This window comes from Typopeltis vanoorti, chromosome 2 (genome assembly GCF_054136105.1).
Source record: "Typopeltis vanoorti isolate ZY-2024b chromosome 2, IOZ_Tvanoo_1.0, whole genome shotgun sequence".
Taxonomy (NCBI): Eukaryota; Metazoa; Arthropoda; class Arachnida; order Uropygi; family Thelyphonidae; genus Typopeltis; species Typopeltis vanoorti.
Window position 1 is genome coordinate 143,234,075 of NC_143550.1, and position 25,895 is coordinate 143,259,969.

The window sequence follows — 25,895 nt, forward strand, 5'->3', positions numbered from 1 at the left end:
AACACACAAAAGGTTGGCGTTTGCTATGGGCAATATAATAAAATCATTACTCTCAGCAAATGATTGCACTCAGATGATTCTGAGTACAATGTATTTTAATCTTCATTCTTCACTGTTAGTTTCGATGTATTGATAATTTGCCTATAACTATTTCGAACTTGTGCAAAGAAAGCGGAGCTTGCCATATGCACGACTCTTGATCTTCCTTTACACACTTAAAGAACCAAGGATGCTTAAATGAGGTACGAGAATTTAAAGAGAAACAAACAATACATCTGGGCACCTGCATAACCATGTAACTTTTCTGAGTTCCATAATGCCATTCCTCCAGAAGAAAGACAATCATAGTTTTGATTCTAGTCGGCAACTAGAACTTTTTCTTGAATTTTTTTCACCAATTCGCAGGTCAGTAAAATCTTTGGCACACACACAGAGGTAGAGTATTCTTTTCCCGGACACTCGAGTTTTATCCCCACTTCTCGGAAAAATTGGGCGAAAGCACATTATTTAGACAGTAATACCAATTAACGTTTATGAACATGAGAAGGTAATGGCTGTCTACTACTGTGTTCTCTCAAAGTCTTCGAAAACATCAAATCTATGAACTCATCTATCATTAGTGAATAAGGACAGTCTGGCTACCCACTGATTTGCCAAAAAAAAAAAAAAAAAAACTTAGGGAGAGAAGAATTCTGCTTACTTCCTTTAGGGAATAAAATGGACTTAAACTATTTTTTTTAAAAAAAATCGGCTAACGCCTTTTATTTCCTTAGGGAGTGAGCGAGGCCTTTATACCCTTTCTAGCTTTTGGAGACTGAGTGGGCAGTTCAATCTCCACCGGTAGCCAATCAGAGATAGCTGGCCCATGTCCATCACTAATTATAGGCAGCCACTGATGAAGAGGCTGGCAAACAAGTGCTGCCATTTCTTGGTACCTAACCATAACAGGATATGCTACTGTCTGAAATAATGTGGGTATTGCGGTCGATTTTCTTGAGTTTATGGGGCGAAAAATCCGAGTTTCCAGGAGAAAAAAACCTGCTTGCCCTTGCCAGTGATCGACTAACTCGGGAACTGGTCGAAAATGGGCTTAGACTTAGGTTCAAGTCTAGTCGCCTCCGGCAACTAGACTTGAACCCAGTGGTGTAGCTAGAGATTTTGCCGCCCCTGTCACCAAAAATACTACAAAAAGTCAAAATGACGTATAGGAAAATAAATTAAAACACTATGCTTATTTTTGAAGTAAAACTTTAACTTCGACATTCTAAAATGTTATTTTTCTTGCTTTTCTGTTAGCAAAATCATTGATGAGATTGGCGAAGTCTATTTCATAATAATGTAGGTAATTCTTAATCAATTTTATTTAGAAAAACTCTCACAACTAGCAACACTTACAGCAATTGTGAGGAATATTTGCAGTAGTATGACAATATTTGGAAATGAGTTCTCAAGACTATTTTAGAATTAACTGCAAAAGTTCAAAATGGTTCAAAGTGGCACCAGGGGTGAATCTCCCCCCTCCGCTCCTACCTGGCTATGCCTCTGCCTGAACAGCAGGAATTTTTATATGCACGATTTCAATTGAAGGTGAGTTAGTCAATCTCATACGGAGGTAGCAGAGTTTTTTCATCCCGCATACAGACAAATCAGCCCTTCAGAACACATGCAGTTTACAGACAAAAAATACTAGTTGTGGTGGTGGGGATAGATGGAGATGATTCATAGTAGAGGTTCGGTGTAGTGGTTGAGACAGTTGTAGGTGTCCTCCCGTGATGAGTCTTTGGACTCCTTGGAGGTATTATGAATAATAATAATAATAATTTGCTGCATACTCTATGGGAGGAGTTATACTGGAGGAAGTAGGGGAGACAAGGGTTGATGATTGATAGAAACCTGAAATTTAGGGGACATATTGCAAAGGTGGTGAAAGTAACACAGAGGATTGCTGCAATAATGAAAAGGACACTGACCTGCAAACATAAAAGGGTTATCATTCCGTTATATAAGACTCTGATCAGACCACACTTAGACTATTGTTCTCAGATTTGATTTGATCCCCAAGATTTGAAGGGGATAAATTAACTGTGGAAAGGGTACAAAGGCGGATAACAAAGAAGGTTTCAGGACTGTACAATGTCAGTTATGAGGATCAGCTGAGGGAATGTGGACTGCAGGATTTGGTGGATAGAAGAAGGAGAGGTGATATGATTGAGACTTTTAAACTGTTGAGAGGTGGTTACGGGGTTGACACTGGGGAGTTCTTTTGCTTTGTTGAACAGCGGGAAGGAGTGATGACAAGAGGCCATCCCTGGAAGTTACAAAAGGAAACCATGAGCAAGAGGGTGAGGAGTGGTTTCTTTGCATGGAGGATGGTTGAAACATGGAATGCATTGCCTGATGGAGTGGTGAGAGCGAGAACAGTCAATGAGTTTAAGGAGTGGTATGATAGACTTTGTGTTTCTTAGGGGGGGGGGGACCTCCCCTTGATGAGTCTTGATAGACTTTGTGTTTCTTAGGAAGGACCTCCCCTCGATTAGTCTTTATAGACTTTATGTTTCTTAGGAAGGACCTCCCACGATGAGTCTTCTCCATGGATGCCTGGATAATAATAATACCTCACAGATACCCTTTCTCCCCCAATTTTAAGAAACTTCTACTTCTTGGAGAGCAGACACCCAGTCTTCAAACCATCAGGCTGTGGGATTGAATCTCATTGTGGCATGGGTGTTTGTGAAAGTTATTAAATAATTTTTCATTGCCCAGTGTGTGAACCCACTACTCTACTTATTGGAACCTGAAATGACTTGAAGAGTATGTATGTTTGGACTCTTGAGCAAGGGCACTGGATTGTCACTTCCTATTACTACTCTCACAAAAGGTTAACAACCTTTTGTGGATGGGATTCATGTGTATGAGAGAGAGAGAGAGAGGGAGCGTGAGTATCTGAAATATTTCTGCAATATAAGAATGCTCATTTTTCAATCTAGGTTAGCTGAAGCCAAAAAAGAAAAAGGCAATGAATTATATAAGCAGCACCAGTATAAAGAAGCCCTTGCTTTCTACACTGAAGCAATTGGTAAGACTTTCATTTCATATCTCATGATAAATTTTTAAATTAAGCAATCCGTTGTGATGAATATTTGGTCATAATAAGAGTGTAAAATATGGTAAACCTTGCTTTTGATTTTTATAAAATTTTTATTAAATATCAGAGTTAGTAAGGAAGTTCAATTTTGGAGGAATGTAGCTGAATGTAGAAGATCATATTACTATCCATCCATTCTGAATTCTGTCTGTAACCCACTTTTTCAGTATCTTAATCATCACTCATTACTTGTAAGATACTGATTATTCTATAATTTGATACTCTGTTTTGTAACCTCCTATGTATAATGAGATTATTTTAGCCTCTTTCATTTCTCTTTCTTTCATTTCATTTCATTTCAGGCTCTTTAGGTATCAACTCTGGTTGATACCTAAAGAGCCTAGTCAGATAGATGGCATCCCAGCGCCTGTTCTTGTAACACATGGGTCAGCATTCCATCCAATTCCATAACTTTGTTACCATTGATTCATACTATACTAAGCACCTCCAGTTTTACTTCCTCTGGATTTCCTCCTTTGGCCTACCCAACTAATTTCCTCTTATCTGATTTTGCCTTCTTTACCACATTGATGACTGTTATTTTCTCTCCTTTGTATTACTCAAAGCTTACTGATCATCATTTTCTTTTCATCTTCTGCTTGATGCCTTAATTAATTCATTAATTTTTGCCTGATCTCTGCTCCTGACCATAGGTACACAGTCTATTACTGCTTCCTTCAAATATCTCTTATCTATTTTCCATATCTCTTATCTATTTTGCTAGCTTCAATCTGCCTCTTAAGCTTGAAGAATAATAATCCCCTGCTAATGTAGTTCCACACACATATCTTTAATTGAAGATTCTGCATGGTCCCAGGTCAAAACTGCACAGTTTCTTTCTCCATTCAGAGGCAAAGTGGTAAGCTTGATTATGGATAAATCCCCTAAGGTTATCACCAGGTCCACCATTCTTAAATGTTCAGTTCCCTCTGTCACATGCTGTTTCAAATAATTATTTTTGGTATCTGCACAAATTCCATTTTCTTCCTGCCATATCACTTTCTGCTTCCTATCTGCATCCCCATAGTTAATGTTCACCATAATACAGGTAACTCTCATTATACGCACGGGTTGCCTTCTCAAGAATTGTCACATATATCGAAAACACAGAAAATGGGAGGCTTATGACACAGGATAACAGAGGTTGCGTTCCCAAATGAGCAATATTCCGATCTTTCAAGATTAATTTAATAAAAAACAGACCTATTTTTCATACATATTAAGGCATGAGAGTAGTAAATAAAATATTCAGTATGTATAAAAGAAATAACTATTAAAGTAGTTCTTTATTTTCACGATTAACACATAGTAACTACATCTTAATCACATCTTCTTTAGCTGGCATGCTGAAGATGAAGGCTGCTTTTTCAAGAATCTATCAATGGAAACCTGACTTGCAGTTTTCCACTTCTGTGTGTAACCTCCTTCTGCTATCTGCTTTGACGAGAAATTTATGAAATTCTTCAGTGGTAACAGGATCTGCACCTGCAGCTTTGCCAATCTCACCAGAGATTGTGTAATGCATAGCGACTTTTACAGCAGTTGAACCACCCACAATTTCCAGCAGAGGGTGTCGGTTGTTTTTCAAATGTTGTCAGATCTTCATACAAATCTTTTGGCTTCCTTGTATGATCACCCCCAGACAAAGGCATATTCTGCTGATTCTAATGCTTGATCCATATAGTCAGCATTCTTTCCATTTTCTCAATTGCATGAGATTGAGATTTTGTTACTCTGGTCACGCTGAGATTTGTGGATGATTAAGAGCTCTTACAAATTGTATCAGCCATTATTACTGTAGAATCACCAATCTCATGGCCCTTTCAATGTTAATGCTATGTTCACTTCTATCAAACCGACTCAGAACTTCCAGCTTCACGCTGAAAAATGGGATTTCTTAAGCCTTTTCTTCACTTGATCTTAATTCACATTCTTCTTTTCACTTAACAGACATCTTGCTGAAAGGGAGGAGTTTTTTTTACGTATACTGATAATACTGCATAGCCCAATAAGGCAGTAAGGATACAAAATGGACACTGAGCCACACAGCAGACAGGAATAGGAAACAAGGCACATGCACAGAAGCTTCCACAACTTGGATAGTAAACAGCATCCTTATGCACTGTAATAATGAAATTGTGTATATGCAAAAACGCAGATAACAAAATTGCATGTAATGAGAGTTACCTTAAAATTACTTGTCCTGCAGGCATTGAGCCAAGGATACATCATCATATAGCAGCAACTGACTGCATATTTGGTTAATTTGGCCCCTCACCCAGCAGATAATCTCAGATACACTGATATCAGATAATCTTCTACTATCTGATATCTCTGCTGTCATCAGCAGTACCCCTCCCTCTATCCTGTTCTCTCCATCCTTCCTGAAAATACAATACCCTTCTACCTCTGTATCATTGACATATAAATATAAAAAATGAAATAGATTAACTTATATAGATCTATTTGGACTTTATTATATATATCCCCATTCTGATTTCTAGTGTTCTCTGTGACAAAATATCATATACACTGCTTGAAAAAAAGTTAGTGGACACCCGCCATGGGCAAGGAGCATCGTGCTATGTAACAATATGTTTGTAGCTGGTATGAATTGGAGGAATAGGATGCTCCCATGCAACTGCGTCCAGGTGAAATGGTTGTGAGAAGGGAACTGATGGAGTTTGAAAGAGGCATTGTGATAGGATGCCATGTTGCAGGCCTATCTGTTCGGAATGTTGTTGATGAATTAGGCCATCCCAGGTCAACAATCAGTGATACCATACCAAGATGGAAGTGCAGAGAATCAACTGCAAGTGCTTCTGCAGTGGATGACCTACCGCACACACTCCCTACACATGACTATAGGGCCTATGAAGGATAATATGTAAAGACTGTCATTTGTTGGCCAACACGTTGAATGCAGGGTTCCAGGTGTCGACTGAAAAACAAATCTGCGCAAAAACATTCAGAAACTGAATCTCATAATATGGGTTTCCATGGTAGAGCTGCAATATGCGAGCTCCCCACCTTACCCGAATCAACATGCGCAGCCATCTTTACTGGTGCAAAGAGTGTACACAGTGGGACATGGAAGCTTGGAAAGCTGTGTTATGGAGCAATGTGTCACTCTACACCCTCTACCAAGCAGATAGACAGGTGTGGGTGTGGTGGATGCCAGGTGAACAGCTCTTACTAGAGTGTGTAACCCCAACTATGAAATTCAGAGGTGGCGGTGTGATGGTATGGTTCTGCTTTTCCTGCTTTGGCCTTGGATCTCTGTTTGTAGTGCCACAAATGTTGAGCTCTGAGAGGTATCTGAACATTCTGGTCAGTGCAAAGCTTCCTACTTTGTGGCATTTCTACAGAATTAACAATGCACTGTGTCATAACACTGCTGCATGGTTTTCTGGACATGAATGTTACTACAATTGACTGGCCTTCACAGAGCCCTGATCTCAAACCTATTGAACATCTGTGAAATGAACTGGAGCATTGGATGAGGTTAAGGAACCTCTTCTCCACAACATTCCAGGACCTCATTACATGCCTACAGGAAGAATGATCCAAAATTCCCAGTGATCACTATCATCCACTTGTGGAAAGTATGTCCCATAGGATTGCTTCTATCATTTCAGTGAAAGGAAGTCCTATATCTTATTAAGGTGTGTACTGTGGCTGTTTGTTCCTCACACTATGGTGTCTGTTGACTTCTTTCCAAGCAGTGTATAATATGTGTTATTGTATATTGTTTTATGCCTGATTGGCAAAGTGGTTTATGTACCTATTCTTTAACTAATAGGCAGTGGATTAAAATACATCCACGGGCATGGATATTTGTGATTATCTCTAGGTTGGAGATGAATTTCATCGCCTTATGTGAGACCACCACTCCACTTACTGGAGGCCTGAAGTGGCTGGAAAAAGCTCCAGTGGTCTCTAAAGTAGAGTTTGTATACTATGTAAAAATAAATAAAAAAGTACAAAAAAATTAAAATGCTAAAAAAATGTATTTACCTCTCTCCTACAATACTAATGTATTATAGGTTTTACAATCTCTAATAGATAGCAGATACAAAAAAAATATATATATAAATAAATAAATTGCGTGAGGGGAAGGGAGTGAAGTTTGTGGATGTATGGCATGTGTTTGAGGGAAGAATGAAATTATACAGGCTTGATAGATTGCATTTAAATGGCTTTGGAGTGAGTGTACTAGAGAAACTGTTGCTGGTGAAAGTATAGTGTGTGATGTGTGCAAGAGATCAGAAGAGTGGTACTGAAGAGACAGAAGTGCTTGGCAGTGGAAATAGTAGTAGTAGTAGTAGTGTGAGAGATGAAGAGAGAATAGGAATGCAAACAGAACAGGGAAATGCGGGGAGCTCAGGTGGACAGGGAGACATGGCATAGGGACAGTGGACGTGTGTATGCAGATGGAGTATATTGCGATGTGGATGGGGAAGTTGAGACTGAGCAGATATATGTGGTAAATAGTGATATAGGTGATTGGGCAGGTGTGGTGGGGAAATCACAACCAACACATCGCTTGAATAGGACTGGCTATAGACCTAAAAACGAACTGCTGTATTTGTTTACAAATGCCAGAAGTATCAGAAATAAGGTGGATTAAATGGTTTCAGTGATTGAGTTTATTTTCCCCAAAATCATTGGAATAAGTGAATAGAATATCATAACGAAAATAGAAATGGAAGGATACGATAATATTTTTCGTGAGGATAGAAAAGGCAAGAAAGGAGTGCTGCTGATGATAGCAGGGGAATTAAGTCCACATAAGACAGACATGAAACGGGGAAATAGTGGCAGTGGTTATGAGGCAGTGTGGTGTAACGTGGAGGTTGAGAGGAAAATATATTTAGTTGGATGTTGTTATAGGCCTGGGAATGTAGAGGGTGGTGATGAAGAAATGTATAAACAACTTGGATTAGTGAACAGAGGAAGGGTAATTATTGTGGGCGATTTTAATTATGGCAGTATAAATTGAAATGAAGAGATATTGGGAATAAGAAAAATGAATTTCTCAAGTTCTTGAGAGATAACTATCTCAGGCATCACGTAAAGGAAGGCATGTGAGGATCGAGAGTTCTAGATCTAATCATTTCATTACAGGATGTGATTGTGAGAGGGGTTTCACATTTTCCTCCAGTTGGTGAAAGTGATCATGAAGTAATCACCTGTGTTGTGGCTAGTCATATGCAGACTTTCGTGAGGAAAGGATATATGTGGGATTATAAGGCTGGTGATTATGACAAGTTTAGGAGACAGCAGCTTGGAGCTGTATATATTCAGCCTTTTGGTCTTTGCAAAAGGCTGAATAAGGTAGGTGTATAATGGGTAAAATGGAACTTAAGTATGAAATCTGGAAAAAGAAAGTACTTTGGAGGAAGTACAAGATGAATAATAGTAATAATCAGTCACATGAAGAGTGTAAAGAACAAGCCAGGAGAGTGACTCAGCTAGTAAGGAAAACAAAAGTAGAGGATGAGCAGAAATTGGCAAATCAGGCAAAGATCAGTAGTTGTTAAGATCTTGGAGAAATTAGTGAGGGTCCGTATACAGTATTGGGCAGATGAGGATAATGTTATCTGTGAGAGTCAACATGTATTTATTAAGGGGTGCTCTTGTTTTAGTAATCTGCTAGCCTTTTATAATAAAATTATAAGAGCAGTAGATGAGGAAAAGGCATATACTGCCATTTTCTTGGATTTAGCAAAGGCATTCGACAGGGTGCCACATGATAAGCTGATACTGAAGTTGTAGCACATGGGTTTGGATGTCAGGTTGGTCAACTGGATTCAGGATTGGCTGTCCAATAGATATTATTATTATTACTCCAAGACCTCATGGAGTCAAAGACTCATCTGGGAGGTCCTTTTATCACACACACACACACACACACACACACACACACACACACACACACACACACACACACACACACACACACACACACACACACACACAATCTCATCATACAGTGTCTTAAACACACTTAAACTCCTTGCAGACACTACTCTCAGGTAAGGCATTCCAATCATTCACAACGCTGCACGAAAAAAACCTGCCTCTCACTCCCCTACTCACACCCTCTTCATACAGTTTCCAGGGATGACCTCTGGTTCTCCCCTGATCTCCCACTATCCTCTGTAGAACTTCTCCACCATTGACCCTATAACAACCCCTTACCAATTTGTAGGTCTCTATCATATCTCCCCTCTTCCTTCTGTCCACCAGACTCTGCAAATTACATCTTCTCAATCTTTCCTCACTCGACATTCCAGAGGTAAGAAACTACCTTAGTCAGTCGCCGTTGGCCCCTTTCCAACATCTCTCTTCATCCTTCTGAAAACCAGGTGACCAAATCTGGGCACAATAGTCCATGTGTGGCTTAATCAAAGCTTTATACAACGGAACAAGAATCTCCCTACTTCTACACGTCAGTGTCCTCCTTATCATTCCCAGAAGCCTTTGTGTTGTCTTCACAGTTTTGGTGATGTGTCCCCTAAATTTTAGATCTTTATCCACTATCACCCCCCAGATCTCTTATTTCCTCTATCTCCAACAATATATTCTCACCAAGCATAAATTCTGCATCCCATATTTGTTTTCCAAATTTTAAAACCTTACATTTTGCAACATTAACTCGTATCCCCATTTCCGTGCCCGATCATTCGATTTATTCAAGTCTTCTTGTAAGGCCACAAGATCTTCCCTACTCTTTATGGTTCATCCCAACTATGCATCATCTACAAACAACTGAATATCTCCATCCAAATCTTTGCCAATATCATTAATATACAAGTTAAACAGTAATGGCCCTAAAACAGACCCCTGAGGCACTCCACTAGTGACTTTCCTTTTCCTGGATATCGCACCCCCATACACAACTTGCTGATACCTATCAGATAGCCAGTCTCCAATCTAATGCACTAATCTAATATCCAACCCATCTGCTCTAGTTTGGCTGTCAACTTATCATGAGGTACTCTATCAAAAGCCTTTGTGAAATCCAAGTATATTACTGTGTATTCTTCTCCTCTGTCCAAGGAAGCAGTCACTTTATTGTAATAAGCAAGTAGATTACTAAAACATGACCTCCCTTTAGCAGATCCATGCTGTCCATCAAAGATAATACCATTGTTGTCAACCCAACTCTGGATCCTAGTTCTCACAAGCTTCTCCAACAACTTAACCACAACACCTGACACACATCAGAGAGTTGTGTATGGTGGGGCAGTTTCAAAGAGGCAGAAGATTACAAGTGGTGTCCCACAGGGTTGTACTGGGACCTATATTGTTTAACCTTTATATCAGTGACATTGTCAGTGGATTGCAGGGGGATATTCAGTTGTTTACAGATGATATGAAACTTGGAAGGGTTATTAGTAATAGTGCAGATGTGGTAGCCCTGCAAGAGGATTTGAATAAGCTAGCCAGATGGGCAAATGAATGGGGTGTCGGTTTAATGCAGCAAAATATAAGGTCTTGAGGTTTGGGACACATCGATGGGACACTTCATATTCTATTGGAGGAGTTGTACTAGAGGAAGTACGGGAGAAAGAGATCTGGGGGTTGATGATTGATAGAAACCTGAAAGTCAGGGGACATATTGTGAAGGTGGTGAAGGTAACCCAGAGGATTACTGCAATACTCAGAAGGATGCTGACCTACAGAGATAAAAGAGTTATCATTCCGTTGTATAAGACCCTGATCAGACCGCACTTAGACTATTGTTCTCAGATTTGGTCCCCAGGATTTGAAGGGTATAAATTAACTGTGGGAAGGGTACTGTTAACAGAGGCAGATAACAAAGATGGTTTCAGGACTGTACAATGTTAGTTATGAGGATCGGTGAGGGAATGTAGACTGCAGAGTTTGGTAAATAGAAGAAGGAGAGGTGATATGATTGAGACTTTTAAACTGTTGAGAGGTGGTTACAGGGTTGACACTGGGGAGTTCTTTTGCTTGGTTGAACAGTGGGAAGGAGTCATGACAAGGGGCAATCCCTGGAAGTTATGAAAGGAAACTGTGAGAAAGAGGATGAGGAGTGGTTTCTTTGCACGGAGAGTGGTTGAACCATGGAATGCATTGCCTGATAAAGTGGTGAGAGTGAGAACAGTCAATGAGTTTAATGAGTGGTATGATAGACTTTGTGTTTCCTAGGAAGGACCTCCTACGATGAGTCTTTTGACTCCATGGAGGCCTGAATAATAATAATAATAATAACCCTAGAGAGTTTTTTAGATATGTGGCAAGTAGAAGGAAGAATGGTCATGGTAAGATTAAGTTAAAGGATGAAAGTGGCAGAATGGTAATTGCTGCAGAAGAAGTTGTTGAGGTATTCAGTGATCAATCTATAGGTATGTTTCATCCTGATCAGAATCTTGATTTATGAGCATGTTTCATCCTGATTTGTGGAATAAATAAAGACCATAGGAGGGGATGGCTTAATTGTGAGTGATCAGGAGGTATTTAAGGAAATAAATAAGATTGATGTCAGTAATGCAATAGGATTTGATGACATATCACCATGCATCTTAAGGGAATGTTCTAGGGAATTGGCAGTAGCATTGGCATGGCTGTTTAATAAAAGTCTTACAATAGCACAGGTTCCAAGGGAGTGGAAGGAGAGTAAAAATTGTTCCGCTGCATAAAGGATATGGCTGCAGCTTCAAACTATAGGCTGGTCTGTATATCTAGAGTTGTGGTGAAGTTACTGAAGAGATTGGTGGGAAGTAGGATACAGAAATTGATAACAGTAGTATTCTCAGTGGTTATCAGCATGGGTTTGTTAAGGGGGAGATCATGTTTCACTAACTTATGTACTATAACAAGGTGACATATACCTTGGATAGGGGAGATGCATATACAGTGTTGTACTTGGATTTTGCAAAGGCTTTGATAGACTGCCACATGACAAGCTCTTAAATAAATTGAAAGAGATGGGATTGGATAACAGACTTCTGTGCTGGATCAGTAACTGGCTGTCAGATAGGTATCAGAAAGTTGTATATGGGGTTGCAGTATCCCAAAAGAGAAAGGTCACTAGTGGTGACCTTCTCTTTTGGGATACTGAACAATAATGGCCTCAAAACTGACAGGGGCCAGTTTTGAGGCCATTATTGTTCAGTTTGTATGTTAATGATAGTGGGTTGGGTTTAACTAGTGATATCCAGCTGTTTGCAGATGATGCAAAACTGGGGAGAGCAATGCAGAGTCAAGTGGATGTTATGGCCTCACAGAGGACTTGAATAGATTGCATGAATGGGCAGGTAAGTGGAACTATCAGTTCAATGTTGCAAAGTGTAAGGTTTTGAGATTTGATAAGCAACAATAGGATGTAAAGTGGGAAAACTTTAATGGGAGTAGAGGAGATGAGAGATCTAGGAGTAATGGTGGATAAGGACCTGAAATTCAGGGGCCACATTGCACAAGTTGCGAAGACGTCAGATAATGGCAATGATGCGGAGGACCCTGACATGCATATGACAGGGTCCTCCATATATAATCCATATGAGGCCTTGATCAGGCCTCATATGGATTATTGTGCACAGATTGGGTCACCTGGTTTTCATGGTGACGAGGATATGTTGGAAAGGGTCCAGAGAAGATTCACAAAGGTGGTCAGCGGTCTTTGGAATGTGAAGTATGAGGACAGATTGAGAGAATGCAAATTGCAGAGCCTTGTGAATAGGAGGAAGAGGGGGGGAGGGATATGATTGAGACATATAAGCTAGTCAGGGGTTGTTATCATGTCGACATGGAGGAGATTTTTCATAGAATGGGAGAGGGGGCTAGGACAAGAGGTCATCACTGGAAACTGTATAAAGAGGGTGTGAGCAGAGGAGTGAAGAGTAGGTTCTTTGCATGGAGAGTGGTTGGTGAGTGGAATGCATTGCCTGAGTGTGTTGTGGATGTAGATACATTGAATCAGTTTAAGGCACGGTTGGATGAGCATTGTGTGCAATAGTGTGTACCTCCCATGATGAGTCTCTGACTCCATGGAGGTCAAATGTTAATAATGATAATATATAATAAATATAAATCTGCTAATGCCTTTTATTCCCCAAAAGGAGTAGGTAAGGTCATTTAATGCTAACTTTTAGTAATACAAAACAATATATATATTTATTTATTTATTTATTTTTGTTTTTAAGGAAATATGCTATTTCCTGTTTGGTCTACATGGTCATAAGTAATTTCTCCCATAATTATGATTCACTATTCATTTTTAAATCTTATTTGTGTAAATATTTCATTTACCTTCCTCAGTGTTCCCAAGTGTCTAGAGACATCACTTATAATGATTCTCTCCCATCTACTATATACTGCACTAAAAAACTCATCTTCATATGAAACAGTTATGTAATAATTGTTACTATTGATTCCTTGATAACTTTTCTGATATCATAAACAATATATGTTCTTCTCTTTCTTGTATCCTTTTAAGTGATTTTGATAAAATATTTGTTTCCAAAAAATTATTAGAATCAACTTTTACATAAGCTGACTGTCAGTACTACAAACTTCTCATTCCTTGTTCCTAATAATTTTGGAATTGGGGACAAGCATAACTTACTTCCATTATAAGCCAAACAGTTATCATTTTTTCTTTGTATTAGTCATTGTCCTATGTTGAGCAGTCTATTTTATTTTACTCTTGCTTTACTGTGATGCACAGTAAAGCAAGAGTAAAATTCTTTATTTGAGGACATCCTTGTAGCTGTATCCTTTTCTTTTCTCAACATCTTGCTCATATCTGCCTTGAAAGCTCACACTTTGAGAAGACTTTTTTCCCTTGCATTGTCCTTATTCTAATAATTATTTGTAAATAAACATCATACACAGTTACATTGTTATTGTTATTTTTAATCTTCTAATTAAAAATCTTTTATTTTGTAAATTTCTACTTTATACTTCAAGTTGGATAAAATATTGTATTAATATTTAGTTATATAGGGAACAAGTTAATTAGAATTATCAGTATAAAAGGAAACCAATTTTGTACATTTTTAAGTAACTAATTTAAATTTTCATTCTTGCTATTTATTCCCCTTTCTTCTCCTTTCTATATACCTCAGCATCATATGGACTTTCCTTTCCTTTTACCTGTACGTTCATAATGGATTAGTCTTGTGATAACAGCTGAAGTTAAGTTCTCTTGTACTTCTAATAATAGTTCTTTGGACTGCATGTTGTCCTTCACTAAATCTCTCATACCAGGCTATTCCTTATTTAATGTTAGTAATGATATTAGCATGCTTAGTATCTGCAAAGGCTGCGAGGTGGCCTCCATGTCATAAAAAGAAGTCAGCTAAAGAACCTGGTTGGTGTGATCTTTTGGTAATGCAGCCATGTGCATCCCTTAATTTTTGTTGCTCATATTAGAGAATGGTTTGTTTTGTTACATTTTTCTTTATTTATTAATATTTTTTGTTATTTTACTTTATGAAGTTTTGTTTGGTTTTTCACCACCATTTCCTAAATACTGTTATGTTTTAATTTCTGAATTTGAATGATAGTTGTATTTAATTGTTTTTTTTATAATATTATTCTAGTTTCATTACTTTTTCCACTGATGAGTGTTTCACAAGTTTAGAAATAAAAGCTGTCTACATTATGTTCATAAGTGTATGTAGCATTCATTTGTATGCACATTGCTAGAATTGTAATTAAAGATGAATGAGAATGACACTCTTTTTTTTACTCTTGGAGACTAATCATTGCTGAGTAAACTGAAATTAGCTGGATTTAAAATTTTCTTAGCTTTAATGTTTAAATCAAAATTTTTTTTTTTTTTTCAATATGGAATAGTTCATGTAATAACAGTTAATATAATCAACCTTTCAAATTGTACAATTTGTACTCTTCATACTTCACACTTCATGATTTCTATAGAAAGATCGTTTAAACTGTGTTATAATTTTGATGACTATTATTACATTAACTCTCCTTGAATCAACGACTCATTGAGAGAGTGTTTATACTATTAACAGTTACACGCATTATATAAGAAGTATTACATCATATTACATTACAATATGAAATAAGTATACATTATTATTATATGGGCATCTCCATGGAATACGAAGACTATTCGCAGGAGACCCAAACTATCCACACAATATTTTGTGTGGGTAGTGGTAACATTATGCGGGTAGTAAACATTATAAACCACACTCTTACTTAATTTTCAGGGATGACCTCTTGTTATTCCACCACTAGCCAACTGATGAAATATTTTTCCTGCATCAATCCTATAAAACCCTTTTAGTAACTTAAATGTTTCTATCAGAATCACTCTTCTGTGCTTATCAACCTACTTCTGCAACCCACCAACTCTCAATCTATCAATGTATATCAATGTGTGCTTAGACACCAGAATGCACTCAAAAGCATTAAATACAATTCAAGTAAATCTTAATGGATTCAAAAACTAATTGTTGTTGCACTATAAAGATTTATTTACAGTGAAAGTTTTCTTCAAAATAACAGTTGCTGAATGTGGTTTGTATATTGGGTGTTATATTTATACTTGAAGCTGAAATACTGACTATTAGTGATGACTTAACTTGGGACAGATTTAGACTTTAGTTTTGAGAATGGATTGTTAAATATGGTGTTGGGAGCGGGGGGACTAAGGCAATGAAAAAAACATTATTTGATCTCTTTCAAAATTTCTTTATAAAATTTTAAAAATATATATATTTTTTAAAATTTATTTTTTAATGAATATTCTATCTTCATGAGAGGTTGATCAACCTATGCTTGTACCATGGATGGACAAGAAGGAATTTGTTTGCATTTGATTTGAAGAGCTGTGGTTAGTAATCCTTGGGAAATACATAAGGTGGGGGACTGTTCTGGAAGGCAGTAGTAAAAGAGGATGAACAAAAGTGGAGAAAAAAAAGTTTATTCTATAGGTTTGGAGTTGGACTGTGCAGCAGTTTTTTAGTTATCACACACATTTGAATGGTTTTGGCACAGAGAGTGAGAGAGTTATTAATGCCAGTTCTAATAAACATTTGTGTAGAACATCTGCTATGTGTAATTAATTGTTTCTAGTCTTATTTTTTGTGTATAACTTTTGTTAGTACCCCTAACAATGTAAGGCTGACAAGTTACAAAACTTGTAGGGTTATATTGTTATTTTATTAAACTTGTAATATGTTTAAAAATATGTGATCTCAGAACCAAACATTTTCTGACCTATGGCTCCATAGCTCAAATCATACCTTCTGGATTTGTTGCCTCTAACCCTGCCTGTCCAGGACCTTACATCTTAGTGTGAACATTGTAATATGATTTTGCTATCTTCGCTAATGGTATCTATCCATCTTGTTCTTGATTACCAAGAGTTTTTACTATTTATAATCTTAAAAATACTGTCATTTTCCATACAAAAAACATGTCCTGCAACTTTTTGAACTTGATTTTACTAGATGTTAAAAATCATCCCTTTCTTATTCACTAAACCAATCATGGAGAGAAGATGAAATAAGAAAAGCCTCATTGACTACATCATTGTTGATAGTGATATCTTCATGCTGATTCAGGATACAAGAGTGTACAGAGGATTATTAATTAGTAGGATAAAAATGGATATCACATTGGAAAAAGCAGTATATAAGAAACTTTTAAAAATAATTAAAGTTGCAGCTTTTAAAGGTAGAATTGTAGATTCATTTGTGCAAACATTATTGAAAAAAAAAATTGAATCAGTTTGAAAACAATAACCAAACTTTTGTAGGCCCAGTGAAAAATTCTGAAGAAGACATTTGATTGATTCAGCTAGGGAGGTATGTGATGAAGTTGTCTACAAGGATAGAAAAATAAGAACACCATAGTGGACACAAGAAGTTAAAGAAGCAGTCCGAAAAGATGAAAGCATACCAAACATTCCCAGCAAATAAGTCAGCAAATACCATAAAGAAAATACAGAGAAAAATGTAATCAAGCTAAGCTGTGTGTAAAAATAGCTAAACAAAAGGCATGGGAAGACTTTCGTAAGAGTATGGAAAATAAATATCAGGAAGATGACAAAATTTTCTCGAGGCTATTGAAGAAGCTAAGAAATGGAGGAAAGAGTACTGTAAAAGGAATCAAAGATGATTAAGGTGACATTAAAACTGAAGATAAGAATAGCCTAGATGTCTGGAGTAATTACTTTGGAAGACTGTTAAACGAACCAAGCAGTGACAGATCCTTATTAGAAAATTTTCAAGAGGAATGCAAAGAGGTATACATGTCAATACTTGAGATAGATAAACTGTTTAAAACTTGAAATGTGGAAAGGCAGTTGGAGCAGATGAAATTTGACCAGAAATGTTTAAGTCTGGAGGTATAAAAATTTTGCAGTGGCTACACTGCATAATTCAGAGGACCTGGTCAGAAGGTCAAATTCCCAATCATCAGAGTAGGGCTCTCATAGTACCTATCTATAAAAAAAAAAGAGAATAAAACTGAATGTGAGAATTACAGAGGAATTTCTCTATTAAGTGTTCCAAGTAAGATTTATGCAAGCATACTTGAAAAGAAGTTGAGAAAGATTGTGGAAAAGAAACTTGGAGAACAAGCTGGGTTCAGGCCAAATGAAGGTTGTCAAGATCAGATTTTCACTTTAAGACAAATAGTTGAGAAACTGCAGGAATATGACAAGGATCTTTACTTAAGTTTTGTAGATCTGGAAAAGGCATATGACAAGATGCCCAGAGAAAAACTCTACAAAACACTACAGAACTTTTATTATGGGGTGAATGGAACATTATACAGAGCATTACATAGTCTATATTTAAGTTGTCAGTCAGCATTTAGAATTGAAGGAAATAAGGAAGATGGTTTGATGTAAAATCAGGGGTAAGACCAGGATGCACATTATCTCCACTCGTATTCATCATTTATATGGATCACATTATGAAAGAAAGTGGCACTAGGCCTAATATTGGAATTAGAGATGTCAAACTTAGCTCTCTGCTTTATGCAGATGATGTTGTACTCCTAAACACATCTAGTGCAAGTTTCCAGGATTCTCTAACTAAATTAAATAACAGCTGTAACAAATTTGGCATGAAAATCAGCAATAAAAACTCCAAAACTATGAAACCAGGAACATAGAAAATATATTCAGCTGTATGCTGAATTTTATTATTATTATTATTATTATTATTATTATCCAGGCCTCCATGGAGTCAAACGACTCATCGTGGGAGGTCCTTTCTAAGAAACACAAGTCTATCAAGACTCATTGAGGGAGGTCCCTCCTAGGAAACACAAAGTCTATCATATCACTCCTTAAATGCATTGACCGTTCTCGCTCTCGCCACTCTATCAGGCAATGCATTCCATGGTTCAACCACCCTCCATGCAAAGAAACCACTCCTCACTCCCTTTCTCACAGTTTTCTTTCATAACTTCTAGGGATGGCCCCTTGTCATGACTCCTTCCTGCTGTTCAATCAAGCGAAAGAATTCCCCAGTGTCAACCCTGTAACCACCTCTCAACAGTTTAAAAGTCTGAATCATATCACCCCTCCTCTTTCTATCCACCAAACTCTGCAGGCCACACTCCCTCAGCTGATCCTCATAACTAACATTGTACAGTCACGACACATTGTACAGTTAATTTATCCCCTTCAAATCCTGGGGACCAGATCTGAGAACAATAGTCTAAGTGTGGTCTGATCAGAGTCTTATACAACGGAATGATAACCATTTTATCTCTGAAGGTCAGTGTCCTTCTCATTATTGCAGCAATCCTCCGCGTTACCTTCACTACCTTATAGGACAAGTAAATATTTCAGCTATTTAGTCACATTTTTAGTGAAGATGGCAGGTTAAATCTGGAAATAGACAACAGAATAAGCAAAGCTGGTATGTTGGGTAGCAAGCTGAATAAATTTATATGGAATAAGAGAAATTTGCCAAAACATCAAACGAGCAGTATACAAAACAATATTCAAACCAGTTTTAAGTTATGGATCTGAGAGTTGGGTCAGAAATAAAGCACTTGGTCACAGATAGAGACTACAGATATGAGGGTTCTGAGAAAAATTAGAGGAGTGAACCTAATGCCATTAGTGGCAGAATCATATTAAAAATGAAGATATTAGAAAGGAACTTGACACTATTGGCATTCAAGAATATTAGCAGAGCTAATATAATGTGGTATGGCCACTTAAATAGAATGGGTGAGGAACGGTTAGCAAAACAAGTGTTTGATGTCAAGATGGTAGGAAAGAGATCCAGAGGAAGACCATGGTCTGTGTGGATTGATTCAGTCAGAAGTGACTTAGAAGAATGAAATGTTAGATATGACAATATTGGAGTGTTCACAAGTTAGAGACTAATTTGAAGGAAAATTGTGGATAGGAGATTAGTAATAATGTAAACTTAATTATATAGTACTGTCATAGTAACCTGAACATCCCCCTTGGGAGTACATATCAGGAAATTGATGATAATGATGACCATGATGATGATAAACCAATCTTATGAAGTATCTTATTGTCACCCACCACATTTCCAGGCCTATAACAAACTCTCACTAAATATCTCATCTAGCTCATCTTGTCTACATCCACTACATATACTACTTTAGAACCACTGCCACTATTGTTCCTCTTCTCTATATCTTCACTTTCAGGAGAGCATACCCCCCCCCCTTTCTTATCATCATGGGAAAACTCAATATTTCTTCATTTCTGTTCCTGTCAGTATGCCATCATCGTCAAACATTGTCTTACATATTCCAATGATTTTTTTAGGCTGATTTGTCCGAATCCTTGTTGATCACTGTCACAGATTCTTTCCTCCTTATTCTTGGCATGTGTAAAGAAACTGAAGTCATTTTTGAATCTATAATTGGTCTAGCCTGTGCCACTTTTCAAATGCAAGACTTGATTTGATTTATCATATTGGCTAGAATATTTAGAAACTGCTAAGTTTTGAAGCATTTGTATTTGCAGTAACTCACATAATAACTATATCCTTGGAAGTTTATTTTCCATTTGGTTAGACAATAATAAATTTAGTTTAATCCTTTATCCAAGTGTAAGCAAACAAAGTTTGCACCTGAAGTATCTTCAGGACTGAGGCAACTCATAGTAAAAGTGGTCCAAGCTCTCATTATTCCTTGTCTCAGTATCTGCCAAAATGCAAGACACATCTCCTTGCAGACATGTATAATGCTGTGCATTAAGGGAAGGGCCACTACCCAGACTGGTTTCCCTGTTTAAGTGCAGGGTAACCTCTCCAAAAACTTGTGAGATCCCCTGGATCACCCAATAATGAGCAACCCGCAGGATCAAAAATTCAGAAACCCAGCGTCGTTCCCCCTCAATCACAGGCTCACCCTGTCAATGAGAAGAACTCTGAGAACTGGTTGGCTCTACGCCTTGGCAAGCTCCTCCAGCCACAGAGCAGAGCTGCTCATTTGCTCATCTGAAGGGTAACAGCAACAGACGTGCCTCACTTAATTTTACAGGCTACAGCATTGCCATTCATTACCCCCCCCCCCCATACACACACTTTCGGCTGTTGCTGCCCTGGGTGACAGCAACAGCCGAACCTCAGTTAAAACATAACGGGCTACAGCATTGCCATTCATCACCCAAGCTTGCAACTGGTTTCAACCTTTATTGAGGTATCATCAGTGGGAGCCAGACCCAGAAGTGGTGATACTAAGGCAGAAGCAATGGAGAGGTCATATTTACCTAAACAAGTTGCCAAAAGGTGTACCACCTTATTATTAAATTACTCTGAAAGCACACCCCAACTCAACATCACCAGAGTTAAAGATTGGTACTATCAACATAAGAAGCCTGAATGGCAAAAAAATGGAGCTAGCTGAGGAATTAGATAAGTACCAGATCGACATAATAGGGGTGACTGAAACAAAAAAGACAAAAACTGGTGAGATGTTTCTGAGCAATAAATACAAAATGTTATATTCAGGCAATGACAATCAAGGAAAAGGAGTAGCCATAGTATTCAACACTAAATACGAAGCTAATCTTCTTGAATGGCAGGCAGTCTCAAGTAGAATAATGTGGGCAAATATGAGAATGGGGAACTGGACAATGAGACTTATTTGTGCCTATGGTCCCACAGAAGGTTCTACTCAGGTAGAAGTGGAGGAATGTTTTGAGGGTTTAGAGAAAGCATCTGATACAATGAAAAAGGAAAACTTGGTCCTTGTTGGGGATCTAAATAGCAGAGTAGGAAATGATTGTCAGACATACAAAAATATTTTGGGAAAATTTGGAGAAAAGACCAAAGCCCATAATAATGGCAAATACCTGTTGGATTTCTGCTCAGGACATGGACTGGTTATTACTAACACCATGTTCCAACATAAAAATGTGCACAAATTCACATGGAGAGAAGAGGCAAGGAATAAGAAAAGTCTCATTGACTATGTTATTGTTGATAGTGATGTTTTCTCCATGGTGCAGGACACCAGAGTGTACAGAGGAAGTGATCACTATTTAGTCTTGAGCAGATAAAATTGAATTTCATATTGAAAAGAATAACATGTAAGAAAGTTTTAAAGCGAATAAAAGTTGAGCAGCTCTCAGATGTGAACAGTAGACTAAAATACACAAAGATTATTGAAGAAAAAATGAAAGAGTTTGAGAACATGAATCAAACCTTGGAGATTCAGTGGCAAACTCTGAAGAAAACATTGATTGATTCTGCCAGAGAGGCATGTGGTGAGGTTGTCTGCAAGGATAGAAAAATCAGAACTCCATGGTGGACACAGGAAGTTAAAGAGGCAGTGAAGGAAAAGAAGAAAGCATATCAAAAGTTCCTGGCAAATAAGTCAGCTTGTGCTCTTAGAGAATACAGAGACAAATGTAAGAAAGCTAAACACTGTGTAAAACTAGCTAAACAAAAGTCATGGGAGGACTTTGGCAAGAATATAGAAAATAAATATCAAGAAGGTGGCAAAATATTCTGGAGGTTGTTGAAGAAGCTTAAGAATGGAGGAAAGAGTGCTATAAAAGGAATTAGAGATGATAAAGGTGACATGAAAACGGGAGAAAAAGATATCCTTGAAGTATGGAGTAATTACTTTGAAAAACTGCTAAATGAAACAAGCAGTGATGACAGCACAGTGGTAAAAAACACTCAACAGGCATACAGTCAGGAATACATATCCATACTTGAAGTAGAAAAAGCCATCAAATGCTTGAAATGTGGAAAGGCAGCAGGACTAGATGATATTCGACCAGACTGACACCCCCATTCATTTGCCCAACTATCTAGCTTATTCAAATCCTCTTGCAGGGCCACCACATCTGCGCTATTACTAATAATCCTTCCCAGCTTCGCATCATCCGCAAACAACTGAACATCCCCCTGCAATCCACTGGCTATGTCATTGATATAAAGGTTAAACAATATAGGTCCTAGTACTGAGCCCTGTGGGACCCCACTGGTAACCCTCTGCCTCCTGGAAACTGCTCCACCATACACAACTCTCTGATACCTATCAGACAGCCAATCCTGAATCCAGTTGACCAATCTGACATCCAGACCCATGTGCTGCAACTTAAATATCAGCTTATCATGTGGCACCCTGTCAAATGCCTTCGCCAAGTCTAAGAAAATTGCAGTATATGCCTTTCCCTCATCTAATGCTCTTGTAACTTTATTATAAAAGGCTAGCATATTGCTAAAACAAGAGCGTCCTTTCACAAATCCATGTTGATTCTCACAGATAACATTACCCTCATCTGCCCAATGCTGTACACGGTCCCTCACTACTTTCTCCAAGATCTTAACAACTACTGATGACACACAGACTGGCCTATAATTAGACACTTCCAGTCTGTTACCACCCTTATGCAATGGCACTATCTTACCTTCCTTCCATTCCCTGGGCACCTTTGCCAAAGCCAGACTTTCATTGTAAAGCCACGTTAAAGGTATTGTCAATTCGCTAGCACATTCTCTCAAAACTCGTGGCGAAATACCATCCAGTCCCACAGCTTTACTGACATCCAGAGTACTCAGTATCTGAAACACACTCTCCTCCTGTACCTCCAGACCTCGTACCAGTCCTATCCCTCTAGCATTAAAACTGACTCCTCTAGGATGAAATACTCCAATAAAGTGTTCATTGAACAATTCCACTATGTCCTCTGCATCAGTCACTCTATTCCCATTTTTATCCCACAATATCATTCTTCCACAGTCATTTCTCCTCCTACTGGCCACATAGCTAAAAAATTCCCTAGGATTTTCTTTGGATCTTAGGGCCAATCTCCTCTCATATTCCAGTTTCGCTTTCCTTACCACACGAGTCACTCTTCAGGCCTGTGTCTTATATTCTTCACCCATCCTCTCTTCACCTGTCTCCTTATATCTCTTCCATAGCCTCTTTTTCGCATGCAGTTCCTGTTTAATGTTGTTTGTCATCCACTTTACTCCAAATTGCGCCCTCTTCTTCACTCGTGGTATACAACTTACCATTGCTGATAACAAATATTCTTTCACAATTTCCCACGCACTGGTGATATCCCGGCCGTCCAATTCCTCCCTCCATGAAACTTCCCGAAGTTGACGTCTAAGACTATTATAATCACCTGCCTTATAATTCCACATAAGTGCATGTCTATTCATTTTCCATGTCAACACCATATGGTCACTCTCTCCAACTGGTGGGAGAGACGTCAACTCAGTTATTATCAACTCTTCTGATGCTATAACCAAATCCAAAATTTTTGAACCTCTTGTTCCCTCTGTTACATGTTGCCTAAGACATTTGTCCCTCAAGAATTCTAGAAATTCCATTCCCCTATTGTTACATGCATGTTCCTCTCTCCAATTTATACTACTGAAGTTAAAATCTCCCATAACAATCATTCTTCTTGCACTTGCCAAACTTAGCTGTCTAAACATCTCCTGGTCCCCATCCTCTGTGCTCCTGGGTCTGTAGCAACACCCCACTAAATATCCTGTCTTGCCTACCTCTAGCTCACACCATACGCTCTCAAAATCATTTGTCTCACTTCCTTCCAAATTCTCCACTCTTAGAGGACATAGGTCATCACTTATCATAAGCAGCACCCCACCACCACGCTTTCCCCTCCTATCCTGACGAAAAATGCTATACCCAGCGACTTCTATTCCTGTTTTTATATCCTCTTCTGTCAACCACGTCTCAGTGATCGCAATAATTTTTGGCCAGGCTGATGCTATCTGCGCCACCAATTCCTCTCCCTTATTCCGGATACTCCTGGCATTAGTATACAGCATATAAATGCCATTGTTTCTATACCCAGCCTTATCCTTTCTAGACTCCACTGGGCTCAGTGTTACCTGACATTGTCTCCCTTCTCCCAAGTATCCATTCCCACAAGAGGCCACCCCTGCTATCATCCTCCCTGGGACACACTGACTCGTTCAGAACAGCAATCTCTCCAGATGCCTACGCCCTTCCTCATTCAAATGTAAACGGTCTCTCGCATACAACTCCTCTCTTTCCTCAAATGCACTCCAAGCATCCACATATACCAGTCCTCTCTTGTCACACATTCTCGCTATTATGCCATTCAATATCACCGCTCTTCTGCTCAGCTCATCATTATCATACCTAGGCAACACGCACACTATTTTTCCTCTCTCTGTCAGTTTAATGCAGCAAAATGTAAGGTCTTGAGGTTTGGGAAACATCGATGGGATGCTGCATACTCTATGGGAGGAGTTATACTGGAGGAAGTAGGGGAGACAAGAGATCTGGGGTTGATGATTGATAGAAACCTGAAGTTTAGGGGACATATTGCAAAGGTGGTGAAGGTAACACAGAGGATTGCTGCTATTATGAGAAGGACACTGACCTGCAGAGATAAGAGGGTTATCATTCCGTTGTATAAGTCTCTGATCAGACCACACTTGGACTATTGTTCTCAGATTTGGTCCCCAGGATTTGAAGGGGATAAATTAACTGTGGAAAGGATACAAAGACGGATGACAAAGATGGTTTCAGGACTGTACAATGATAGTTATGAGGATCGGCTGAGAGAATGTGGACTGCAGAGTTTGGCGGATAGAAGAAGGAGAGGTGATATGATTGAGACTTTTAAACTGTTGAGAGGTGGTTACAGGGTTGACACTGGGGAGTTCTTTCGCTTGGTTGATCAGCGGGAAGGAGTGATGACAAGAGGCCATCCCTGGAAGTTACGAAAGGAAACTGTGAGCAAGAGGGTAAGGAGTGGTTTCTTTGTGTGGAGGGGTGGAGGGTGGTTGAGCCGTGGAATGCATTGCCTGATGGAGTGGTGGGAGCGAGAACGGTCAGTGACTTTAAAGAGTGGTATGATAAGCTTTGTGTTTCTCAGGGGGGGACCTCCCCTCGATGAGTCTTGACAGACTTTATGTCTTAGGAAGGACCTCCCTCGACGAGTCTTTTGACTCCTTGGAGGCCTGAATAATAATAATAATAATAATAAAAAAATGCTAACGTATGGTGGTATAAAAGTCTTACAGTGGCTGCGCTGCATAGTTCAGAGAGCCTGCACAGAGGGACGAATTCTTGATGATTGGAGTAGAGCTCTAATAGTACTCATATATAAAAAGGGAAATAAAACTGAATGCGAGAATTAGAGGTATTTCCCTACTGAGTGTTCCTGGTAAGATATATGCAAGTATACTTGAGAAATGGTTGAGAAGAATTGTGGAAAAAAAGCTTGGTGAAGAACAAGCTGGATTCAGGTCAAATAGAGGCTGTCAGG

General features: G+C 38.5%; 1 protein-coding gene across 5 annotated transcripts in view; it reads left to right on the forward strand.

The window, feature by feature from the left end:
- The window catches only part of LOC150109487 (dnaJ homolog subfamily C member 7-like), a 160,115-nt gene that overhangs the window by 26,580 nt on the left and 107,640 nt on the right, over positions 1–25,895 (forward strand). For 2 of the 5 annotated variants that reach the window (XM_090413259.1, XM_090413260.1), the window contains one exon: positions 2,988–3,076. In XM_090413259.1, the coding sequence (XP_090269385.1) occupies positions 2,988–3,076 (89 nt within the window). Of the gene's footprint in view, positions 1–2,987; positions 3,077–7,016; positions 7,090–14,410; positions 14,558–25,895 lie in introns of those variants that run through there. The other 3 variants (XM_090413281.1, XM_090413273.1, XM_090413264.1) reach the window with 3 other exon arrangements.